General features: G+C 42.8%; 1 protein-coding gene and 1 long non-coding RNA gene across 3 annotated transcripts in view; one reads left to right on the top strand and one right to left on the bottom strand.

Annotated features, from left to right (window-relative positions):
- kif26ba (kinesin family member 26Ba) overlaps positions 1-12,515 on the bottom strand; it is a 71,206-nt gene that overhangs the window by 40,996 nt on the left and 17,695 nt on the right. The window contains exon 3 of the mRNA XM_078795745.1: positions 2,081-2,716. Coding sequence (XP_078651871.1) covers positions 2,081-2,716 — 636 coding nt within the window. The remainder of the gene's footprint in view (positions 1-2,080; positions 2,717-12,515) is intronic.
- The window catches only part of LOC144901627 (uncharacterized), a 34,579-nt gene that overhangs the window by 5,216 nt on the left and 16,848 nt on the right, over positions 1-12,515 (top strand). The window contains exons 2-3 of one of the 2 annotated variants that reach the window (XR_013629682.1): positions 2,173-2,611; positions 12,125-12,199. This is a non-coding gene — a long non-coding RNA (uncharacterized LOC144901627). The remainder of the gene's footprint in view (positions 1-2,172; positions 2,612-12,124; positions 12,200-12,515) is intronic. The other variant, XR_013629683.1, reaches the window with a different exon arrangement.

Here is a 12,515-nt window from a genome sequence, read left to right as displayed (position 1 = left end):
TATGTACACGATTGTTGACAGCTTTGGCTCGGCCCGGGTCAAAATAATCTAATTGAAAATCCTGCACTGAATAGCAACTGGACAACTATCGAATGCTGCAGCAGCAATGATATAATTAATATGAAGCAGACAAAGTTTGAGGAAGACAAGATAAATAGGCATAAGAAATAAGTGAAGTGAGAAAGCCAGCGTGTGAGAGAAAGAGAGAGAAAGTGTGTGTGTGTGTGTGTGTGTGTGTGTGTGTAAAACAAGATGGTACCGGGGGTGTTTGACATAGAGTCCCTAGAGTTCTAATTATCACGGTATGAATTATTACATCTGTAGAACACGTTTGCATGTCCACACTCACACTCACGCGCACGTGCACGTGCACGTGCACACACTCACCTCAGGATCTCCCCTGTAGTCTCTCTACCATACTACCTCTGTAGCACTCATCACTGCAGGCATTCTCCCCTTCGTCCTCCTCCTCCTCCTCCTCTCTTGCCTATTCCTGTTCCCTCTCTTCCTGTCTCCTCTAAAACGCTTTTGCCTCTTTACAGCCAAAAACTTTAAATAGCGGTTCTTATAAGGTGTTCAGGCTCCCTGTTCCAATACAACACACCATAATATTGTATTATAATGTCAGTTTTGGATATGAATGACCTGAAATGTACCTCTTAATATTGTTATATTGTGTACTTAAAGGGGAACTGCATTTTGACCATCATTCACAATGTGAAATGCATTTCAGCGTGAGAAAAGAAGTTAATATGAGCCAGCTAACAATGGACGTCATGGTGAAGTACCTATTTTGACGCTAAAAGCCCCTTGCACACAAAAAAACACCCCTCAAGAAAACACCAACAGTGTACCATTTGCATAATGGATTTCTATATGAACCAAGCTAACATGAAAGCTAACATGAAAAACTATATTTATCTGGTGGGCTAACACAACGCCTCGCTAGCTGCTAGTCTCAGCGTCACTCACAGACAGGAGAGTGGATACCTATCTTTCAATTTCGCAAGATGCTCGTTTACTATCAGCATTATTTACCTAAAGACTGGAGCACACGTCTTGTGCTGGAAGACACAGCCATCTCAATGAGAGCGGACATTGTAAGTGTTGTCGCTCTATCTATGCTGCTGTTGTTGACAGAAGTAGCGTAAGCTACATGAGCGACGTGAAATCAATGTGTAGAGGAAAGACGTTTGGGTCTTGTTTTAAATGGATTAAGAGAAGACACTTCTTACGGATGACAAACACGTTATCCTCTCTTGTCAGTTAATGAGTTCCTACTGCAGCGGTTAAGTAATCCCCAATGCAAACACATTAGCTGTTGTTCTTCTTCACTTGCATGTCATACCTAAGTGTTCAAGTTAAATGATCTTACTACTATTAGCACTGACTGCAATCCTCTGAAACTGATGGAACGGATGTAGGTCGAACTGACACCTTGAGTGCCCTATAATCAGCAAGCGTGTGGTCTACAACCGGGTCCAAAAATATGGCTGTAGGCAACCTCCTGATGTATGTGCATTTCAAGTGTCATGCATCAGCTTTATCTACATTTGCATTGCTTTGAGATGTTGGTTGTGCTCCTCAGCAGTTGGTGTGATACTAATGCCGTACTGGGGCGGCACGGTGGATGAGTGGTTAGCGCGCAGACCTCACAGCTAGGAGACCAGGGTTCAATTCCACCCTTGGCCATCTCTGTGTGGAGTTTGCATGTTCTCCCTGTGCATGCATGGGTTTTCTCCGGGTACTCCGGTTTCCTCCCACATTCCAAAAACATGCTAGGTTAATTGGCGACTTCAAATTGTCCATAGGTATGAATGTGAGTGTGAATGGTTGTTTGTCTATATGGCACTGACACCTTGAGATGATCACCCTGTGATTGGCTGGCCACCAGTCCAGGGTGTACCCCACCTCTCACCCGAAGCTGGGATAGGCTCCAGCACCCCCCGCGACCCTCGTGAGGAAAAGCGGTTGAATGGTTGAATCTTCCACTTCAACAACTAAAGTCCCGCAGGATCCACCCTTACATAAGCATTGGTAGGTAAAGGCCTGAGAAAATAGAAATGCAAAGTCAGCCTACCTGGTATGGATAGAGTGTGACTCCTCCATTAGTTCTATTTAGCTGCTGTAGACCTGATGTGTTGTTGCTACTGTTTGCACTGTTATTCCCAGAACTGTTCACTGCACTCACTTGAGCCACAGCTGCTTTTCCAGAGCCGGGTGACCCGTTCCGTCTTTCCACCCCGCCTCCAAGCCCCAGCGAGCTGGGTTTGGACCCGAGTCTGATCCCTGCAGTATGAGTCTGTTGGCTTGTGGGACTCCCGTGACTTGTCGCAGATGGTCCGTGATTGGGGCTGGGAGTCGGGGTCTGGCCTGGACTCGGAGAAGGCGACGGGGACGAGGAGCGAGAAGGGTGCGATATGGCAGAAGCAGCAACTGAGGAGGAAGAAGACGGGAGGAACGGGGACGGCCACTCCCGTGTGCCGGATGCTCCTAAAGGTCCCTGGGAGGTGTAGCGTCCAAAGAGGGGAGGAGGGGACGAGGAGGGAGACAAGTCCCACTGGTCCAGGGTGAGGACCATGCGCACAGCTTCCTGTTTGAGCTGAGTGAGGTGAGTAGCGCACACATCGCAGCGACTGTCACGTTCATTCCATGCCCGCCGGGAACTGTTGGGGACCTGCAGCTTATCATGGAGGAGGAGGGGGAAGGACGGGTCCTGGGGGAGGAAGAGAGGAACAAAGAGTTTAGGCTTGGTTGTCGGGATGCAAAACAACACGTTTTTTTCATTGTACATGATGGAATTCTTCTGTTAAAAAAAAGTACAAGACTTTGGACGAATAATCATTCATTCATTCTGACTTCGGGCGAGAGGCGGGGTACACCCTGGACTGGTCGCCAGCCAATCACAGGGCACATATAGACAAACAACCATTCACACTCACATTCATACCGATGGACAATTTGGAGTTGCCAATTAACCTAGCATGTTTTTGGAATGTGGGAGGAAACCGGAGTACCCGGAAAAAAACCCACGCATGCACGAGGAGAACATCCAAACTCCACAAAGAGATGGCAAAGGGTGGAATTGAACCCTGGTTACAGTGTTGTCTCGCTAAATCACAGTTGACATTTCACGGATTTGCTGCTTCCGGCCTTTTTTAAAGTGCAATTTAGCATTTTATGTTAAACAGCGTATGAATGTGCATTGTGTTCTACATGCTTGTGGTCTATTAGAGCACTCTATTGGTGCTCTGTTGTATTGACTGTATGTATTCTTTATTGACTGTGTAAATAAAATGTACTTTAAATTTGAACTCTGAACCCTGGACTGGTCGCCAGCCAATCACAGGACACATATAGACAAACAACCATTCACACTCACATTCATACCTATGGACAATTTGGAGTCGCCAATTAACCTAGCACGTTTATGGAATGTGGGAGGAAACCGGAGTACCCGGATAAAACCGAGGAGAACATGCAAACTCCACACAGAGATGGTCGAGGGTGGAATCGAACTTGTGTCTCCTAGCTGTGTGGCCCTGCGCGCTAACCACTCGACCTATGTACAGCCGTCTATGAAAATCTGGATGCTAAAATTGTGTGTACAGCATAATTGGAGCCATTCTCATTCTTCCTCTAAATGTCAGAATTAACAAGCTACACGGGACAACAGCCTACACGGGAGCCAAGGCTTTCTCATGGGGATTTTATTAAGTTTGTACTAAAAATGTGCTCTAATTACTAGAAAAAAGACCTATTTGGGGGGCTGATGCATGTGCATGAAACATAGTTTACAAAAAAGTCAAAAGTAAATGTAATATAATGACACTTTTTTGTGAAATTCCTAGTAGTAAAAACCTAGTGAAGTGATTTATTTTGTTTTAATAGTCTCTAAATTGCCATGAAAAGCCCTCTATAAATATAGTTTATTCAGAGTAATATCCCCATTTTAAAAAGTCAGCCTTTACACAAGGATACAGAAACTGCTGGTGTGGTAAAAAAAAAAAATGAGCTAATCGAGTGCGTGTGTGTAACATCTGCAGTCGGTGGCATCAGCTTGTTGGATGACTGTAATTAGCTTGCAGCTTTCTAAGCAGACCACCTGTATTTTCAACACTGAAGCCACGTTAGGCCTGTTAAGCCATGCAAAAGCTCCACACTTCAATGTGTTAACGGAACTTTTAGCATCACTTGTTGCTGCAAACTAAATAGCCCGAACATGTCAGTGCTTCATCATCATAGAAGAAGAGCTCAGCAGGGAGACAATTAATCAAAGTGATGTGCCTCACTTGAAGCCGGATCAATAAGTGACGGACTGAGATTCACTTCTATGCACGTGTGTCAGCATCTTGTCAAGAGTGGTATAATCTGCACAGATCACGGAACATCAATCAAAGAGATGGATGATGAAACAGTAAAGCAAGCAGAAAAACCCAAGACAAGGTCATCCATCCATTGTCGGAGGATATTGCTGGAACCCAGCTGACTTTGGGCGAAATGCATGTTTTCCCTGTGCATGGTTTTCTCCGGGTACTCCGGTTTCCTCCCACATTCCAAAAACATGCTAGGTTAATTGGCGACTCCAAATTGTCCATAGGTATGAACGTGAGTGTGAATGGTTGTTTGTCTATATGTGCCCTGTGATTGGCTGGCGACTAGTCCAGGGTGTACCCCTGACAGCTGGGATAGGCTCCAGCACCCCCTGCAACCGTCGTGAGGATAAGCTGTAGAAAATGAATGAATGAATAATTAGATTCCACTATGTTTCATTGCACTTTTCTTTTCTTAGATAATAATAATAATTTTAAATGATCAAATAATGTCCCTTATCCTGCGCAGACCCCACAGCTAGGAGACTAGGGTTCAATTCCACCCTCGGCCATCTCTGTGTGGAGTTTGCATGTTCTCCCCGTGCATGCGTGGGTTTTCTCCGGGTACTCCGGTTTCCTCCCACATTCCAAAAACATGCTAGGTTAATTGGCGACTCCAAATTGTCCATAGGTATGAATGTGAGTGTGAATGGTTGTTTGTCTATATGTGCCCTGTGATTGGCTGTCCAGGGTGTACCCAGACTCTCGCCCGAAGACAGCTGGGATAGGCTCCAGCACCCCCCGCGACCGTCGTTAGGATAAGCGGTAGAAAATGAATGAATGAATGTCCCTTATCCTATAAAAAGTTATACAATCATTCTTCAATGGTACTTTGGTCGAACTGCTTTAGCAACCAATTTTCCTATATTTTACAGTCAGTTAGTAGTAAACATCTTTCCAGACTGCCGCTCCAAATCTGCATCCTTCACCATCTCGAGTGTGAGACTGTTTATGTTCTTTCCTATGCGGACTAACTCCTGGTGGCCTTTTAATACGTCAACGTGAAACACAGTCTGACACAAACACACAAGTATGCCTCTATTAATATACGGCCTGATACATTTCCTCGATCAATACACCTCCTGTGCGTGCACACAAAGCAACATTTCATCTGATAGTAAAAATGTAGTCTCTCAACCTGAGCGCTGCTTGTGTCAACAAACCACAGGTACACACACACACACACACACACACACACACAAGATGTGTTTTGAGATAAAAAGTAGCTTGTTACGTTTCGGGTTGAGAGGCATGACATCTGTACAGACAAGTATCCAAACATCAACATAATCCTGACTGGCATGAAACAACCACATGCGCTCATCCAGCATCCACTTGCAGCTACAGCTGAGTGGAACACTGCATGTTTGGTACACTGCAATTGGTCCTTTTTCTGGGGCGTAAAACCTCATGCTAGCATACATGTAATGCAAATATCCTCTAAATTTTATAACCACTAGACAAATGATCAATAACTTACACAGTCACTGGCAGTCTTGTAAGTCACCTTAAAGTTGTGCTGCGTGAGAAATTTCATTCATTCATTCATTTTCTACCGCTTATCCTCATGAGGGTCGCGGGGGTGCCCGAGCCTATCCCAACTGTCTTCGGGCGAGAGGCGGGGTACACCCTGGACTGTGTCACAAACCACAGGTACTATGGTCGCCAGCCAATCACAGGGCACATATAGACAAACAACCATTCACACTCACATTCATACCTATGGACAATTTGGAGTCGCCAATTAACCTAGCATGTTTTTGGAATGTGGGAGGAAACCGGAGTACCCGGAGAAAACCCACGCATGCACGGGGAGAACATGCAAACTGGCCGAGGGTGGGATTGAACTCAGGTCTCCTAGCTGTGATGTCTGCGTGCTAACCACTCAACCTCCGTGCAGCTGAGAAATTTCAAGTCAGTTAAATTTATAGGATGAAAATAATTGCAACACAGTAGTTATGACTGTATCGTCTTATTGCTAACATAACCGATCTAAAGGTTACTCTACGCTACTGTGTATGCTTTTTTTTCCTTATTGTCCTTCCATCTGCCTTTAGTAATATTACACAAATCACCCTGAAATGCTTTTGTGATTTAATTACTGTAAACAATGCCAAAAATACCAATCTCTATTCCCGTTTTTTCCTAATTGTGAGGAATTGTCAGTTTGTCAGATGCTTGTCAAACATTTGGTGAAAAGGGCACATTTAATCTCTTTTGACTTCTTTCCCTGCTTTAGTCTGCCTGTTACACACACACACACACACACACACACACACACACACGCACAAAGACTAGACAGGCGACTGAAGATTGGAGCAATAAAGCAATAAAGTGGACACGGTGTTCAGTCCTTGAGACGAGGGCCTTATTGTACCAAATTAGCAGAGATTTGGGGAGCAGCCAAGCTCCCTCATTGAAAAGATGAAAAGAAGAGCTATGATTTCAAAAAAAAGGGGGGAGGGGGGGCATGTTTGCCCAAATAAAGATACATTGTATGAGATTTTCTCTTAATACCCTCGATTGTGAATTTCCATATCTCTCCGCCCACTCAAATCCTATTGAATCACTTTGAGTCTTTTTAAACAGCAGCAACTTTTTAGGTTTCGCCTCCATTCCACTTTGGTCCAAATACCATCATTAGCCTACTATTATGTTATAAAATGTCTTCACTTAAAGGAATTTTATTTTCCAAGAATATATTTAAAAATGGGCGGCACGGCAGTCGAGTGGTTAGCGCGCAGACCTCACAGCTAGGAGACCAGGGTTCAATTCCACCCTCGGCCATCTCTGTGTGGAGTTTGCATGTTCTCCCTGTGCATGCGTGGGTTTTCTCCGGGTACTCCGGTTTCCTCCCACATTCCAAAAACATGCTAGGTTAATTGGCGACTCCAAATTGTCCATAGGTATGAATGTGAGTGTGAATGGTTGTTTGTCTATATGTGCCCTGTGATTGGCTGGCGACCAGTCCAGGGTGTACCCCGCCTCTCACCCAAAGACAGCTGGGATAGGCTCCAGCACCCCCGCGACCCTCGTGAGGAAAAGTGGTAGAAAATGAATGAATGAATGTTTATCAGCCTCGTTACCAGTATTAGCAAGGCAGTGACTATAGATGAGAATATGAGTGCACTGCCTGTTCCCTTCATCCCTAGTCGGTATAGCAGGAATCTCGTTGCCTTCTGACTTCATCAGTATTCCAAGAAAGACGCAGTCTCAGCACCAAGATAGCTGAGATGTGTGTGTGATTCATTTCCTCCGACAAGGACGGACAAACACGGTGCATGCAGGACATGAGAGAGTGACACAAAGAATGTTGTGAGACGGAGACGCCGTCCGGGCTGATGATCACTGACCTTTGCGACTCTTTTGCTGACAGTGTAGCTGTGTGTGTGTGTGCGCATGTGTGTGTTTGTTGTCATGAGGGGACACTATTACTGACATTTGATGGGAGACGTCAAGTCCACCGCTTGATACCCTCAATATTTTTTCTGCAAGTGTGCACACTGAATGTACATCGTTGGAGTGCATGGGCTGTCAATCAAAACAAGACCCTACACATACAACACACACAGCGACCTTCAATATGGCCTTGAGCAGGTGTACACAGAACCACTCCAGCTGCTTCTACTTCTATCACATCGAAATAGAATAAACTTCTCTAATAGAATGCACTCTTATGTTGTTCAGTGACTACATGGTCATGGAGGGACTAAGGATTGAACCAGCAACCTGCAGGTTGTGAGACAACAACTCAGCCATCCTGCACCTATAAAACAAAACATAGTCATGCCTTGCTACATTGTGGTTTCGAATATCGCTTCTTTGCTTTATCGCAGTTTTTTATTAATTAATTAGTTAATCCATTGATTAATAATCATTGTTTTGCAGTTGACTATGGCCTATTGCATGTGGAAGTGGTACGTTTTTGGCTGCTTATTTTTTCCTTCATCCTCAGTAAGTTTCTTACAAATGCTTACATGGAATTCACACCAGATGCGTAACGTTGTACGGGCGTAGCAGCATGTCATATGCTTTCAAATTGCTTTAGATAGACTTCAATTTTTGATGCGTTTACCCATAAATTCAGCAGCATACTACATAGTATTGGGAGAAACACCAGAAAACAGCTATTGGTGTCAAAATAAACTTCAAAGACAATTCGTTATGTAACCAGAGCTCATTGCAACAGAAACAATGGATGATGATCAATTAATCTTTTATATGACCCAAAACACAATTCATACAAGGACAACGTAAGAAAAGAAAAGGCATCAACAAGTTTAGTTATTGATGGTAAATTACACGGAATCACGTATCCTTTTGTTTCCCCAGTAACCAATGCTATGTCTAGTTTTGAGATTGACCCACATTACGTTTAAGATACTACAAGGAACTTGTAACGGTGAGTTATTATGTCTTATTATTGCTTATCAAGTCTAAATTATTAGGTAATACGACTACAAAGGTGAATACAGGGGTGTTATTTCATGTTTACAAGGCTCTAAAAATGTAAAAAAAACATTTTGAGTAGGTCATAAACAGGTTTTCTATGCTCTAACGACGACAAAATGAAAATATTCAAGTGGTATACAGTTGAGTGATAACATTTTCACCATTAATTGTACCATTTCAACATTTGATTTGTAGTTATTACCATGTTATACTGGTGTTGGATGCACACTCAAAGGTTGTTGAAGAGAACAATGTTGTGATGATATTGATAATCGTGATCATTTTGGTCACAATAATATATATATATTAAATGTCCTAACTTTTACCCCTTCACATAACCACATATTGCTTTATTAGTACACTGCAAATTATCTTTGCTGATATGTCTTCTAATTTGTTATTCTGTTAAAGCTAAGTTTTTTTTATGTCCCAATATTAAGTGGGTAACTTATTGTATGATGGATAAAGTTGCAAAAGTTTTCCTCCATGAGTTTGCTTGTTTCATATGTATAAGAGGGTCTCAAAATGGTTCATTGTATTTGTGTCTAGCTATGCCATGAGGTGTGACGTTTATAATAGAAGTGTGTGTACAGCCCTCCTATATTAAGTTTCGCTTGTCTTTTCTTCTTTTCACCTCAAAGAAAGAATGTAGAATGGAAATTCTAATTTATAAAGTGAACAGCATGAATGTGTGTGTGTGTTGGGGTGTGTTTGTGTGTGTGTATGTAATCAGTTCCAGAAGAGCGACCAAGGAAAGCAAACCTCTCAGTCTCCCTTCCAATACCTATTTAGCTCCCTTCATCTACTTGCTCTCATATGCTGTATAAAATTCACACATGAAGCCGCATTCCCAGCAGGTCTGGGATCAGTGAATTGATGCGGAAGAGACACAGACGGTCCCCTGCACACGCATGCATGACAGAAGGCAGGAGAATGAAGTCACGCTAAAGGGATGAACTGGGAGTAGAAATGGAAACAGACAGAAAAGAGTGTGAAAATGCTATAAATTTCATCTGTGCTAGTCCATATATTTAATATGATATCATGATGGAGAATGACAGTGTGTTTATGTGCGTCTCTGTGAAGGATTGAGTGTGCGGTCTACAGTACGTGGAGAATCAAGGTCAATGACACCAGTTATAAATGGCTTCAGATGCACATGAAACACATGGGTGCGCACACACACACACACACACACACACCCACCCAAAGCACATTCTCGCCTTTTGTCTGTCTCTTTTGTCATCTTTTACCATGAAAGAAACCAAATTTAATGTTTTAACCACTAAATGTTTTGGATAGTCATTTTTTTTAATTGTACTCATTAACAAACAACTGGATCATGATAAGTGTGGAAGTGGTACATTTTTGACTTATGTAAAGGTGGCTATATGGGTGTTATTTCATGTCCAGAGAGCACCAATGATGTTAAGGTCCATATTTAGAAGGTCGGAAACTGGTTTTCTATGCTCTAACTAGGAAAACACTTAGTGGAAATACTCTTATCGATAAATGAATGACTACATTGAATCTCTTTTTCATTACCATCAGTAACTCTTTTTACTGATTTGTTGAGATAGATCAAATGGTTCTACTACCTTACAGTGAAGCCCGTGGTGTCCATCTAGACTGAGTCTAGATGTGGACAAAGTGAGCAAATGTTGTTCCTTGAAATATGAAGGGCTATATAGACAAAACCGTGGAAGACAATTATAAGAAAAAGTGTAATCTGTGAGGAACCACACCAAATCCGCTTGGCAAATAATCTGGGCAACAATTCCAAGAATAACAATCTTGCCAGAAGCTGCAGTGGTCAGCAGCCAAGCACAATGGAACAGCATTTGATGATATAATGAACCCGGTGAAATAATTAGTTCATTTTCATGTATTGTGTGATTAATTAATTAACTTACTGTCCCAGTTTTGCCCACGACACAGTTTTGTTCTTGTCAGATTTTAATCTTGCAAGACCTTGTGACACTATTTTAGATTATTTTTAAAAGTCTCTGTGATTAATTGTAATTAATTACAAGTTAATTATGGACAAATGCGAATAATTGCGCTTAAATATTTTAATTGATTGACAGCATAAAATCTATAGACGTATTATCAATGTAGTATTTAGTAGTATCAAAAATAAGAACTGATCTACTTTTATTTAATGAAATATGCTTTGACCCCTTCTATTCCTCTCCAAAAATAAGAACCAATCTACTAATTAATATTCACTGCTCATTAATAACGAGCTCCGTCATGAGAAGACACTAGCTTTGGTTTTATGGACTCCACGGTGCTCCCTAGCCTCTAACCCAAGCCACTGGTCCAGATTCCCCTGGGTCCGGTGCCGGTAACACACGTACCTACACACAGCATCTCGATATTACAACAAGAAAGCTGCAGTCATGTTTGAGTTGCCATAGCAATGGGAAAATTAATTAGCATGCAAAGCTAACTAGCTGCAGGGGAATGTAAATAACCCGCTGCATTCTCTTTCACTTCAGATGGTTGCTGTGTTAGCGTTGCCATGTTCGCATTTTGGATTTTTGCAGACCACATGTTGCTCCTATTTGTTTATTTCGGTCATCTCAACTTACTTGCCTTCAAACATCAACTTAACTAAAGAGCAGTGTGAAGCTAATTACAGTTTGCTCGTTATAACAAGACCAAAACCTTCAGAAGGCAGCATGGTGGACATCTGACAGACTGCAAAATGTGTGATGTGGATCCAGACTCCAGCCTATAAATCACTGGAAGTGTTTTCTACAATGCATCAACGTCCTCAAAAACACACACGCACCACCCGCACCTTTGCCAGCTCTTGAATTATGAGGGCTGTCTGGTCATTCGTAATGCATGCACGTCCTTCCTCGGTCCAACAGCACTGCAAGCTCCATTTCTGGTTTTGATGCGTCATCAAAGATGGTTGACTGTCTTTAAATGGCTGTGGGCAAAAAGCAGGGTCGACTGGATGGTCTTCAGAGAGCCTTTTGAAGCACCTCTGAAGATGGCTGATGACGGGCTCGGCCCTGCAGAGGCTGCATTCACGCAATGATTGACAGCCATAATGAAACTATATTAGGGATTAACCTGGGTGAAGTGCCTACCACAAAACTGGGTTGAGCACATTCACATGCTTGTGCAAATATAGGATGGCATGACCAGTGAGTGTTTGTAGTGGGATGACCTCTGTCTCAGTCAGTACAAAATACTGAAAACAGATGCACCATGAAGAAAGATCACATCATCTCTTCGTAGCGGTGCCTGACTTTAATTAACTCTCTCTTCATTCCCATCTGTAGGCTTTGACCACCAAGAGTCACGATGACCATAAATGATCCCAAACAGTGTGTGAGGCCTCTCTAATAAGCTATAAGGTAAGTGATGTGTCGGATTACTCCGGTTTCCTCCCACATTCCAAAAACATGCTAGGTTAATTGGCGACTCCAAATTGTCCATAGGTATGAATGTGAGTGTGAATGGTTGTTTGTCTATATGTGCCCTGTGATTGGCTGGCGACCAGTCCAGGGTGTACCCCGCCTCTCGCCCGAAGACAGCTGGGATAGGCTCCAGCACCCCCCGCGACCCTCGTGATTGGCTGGCGACCCATCCTGGGTTCACAGTTCAAATTTAAAGTACACTTTATTTACACAGTCAATAAAGAATACATACAGTATATACAACAGAGCACCA

This window comes from Doryrhamphus excisus, linkage group LG13 (assembly GCF_037039965.1).
Source record: "Doryrhamphus excisus strain RoL-2023G ecotype Guam linkage group LG13, RoL_Dexc_Guam_v1.1, whole genome shotgun sequence".
In the NCBI taxonomy this organism is placed as follows: Eukaryota; Metazoa; Chordata; class Actinopteri; order Syngnathiformes; family Syngnathidae; genus Doryrhamphus; species Doryrhamphus excisus.
This window is presented reverse-complemented; position numbering and strand designations above follow the sequence as displayed.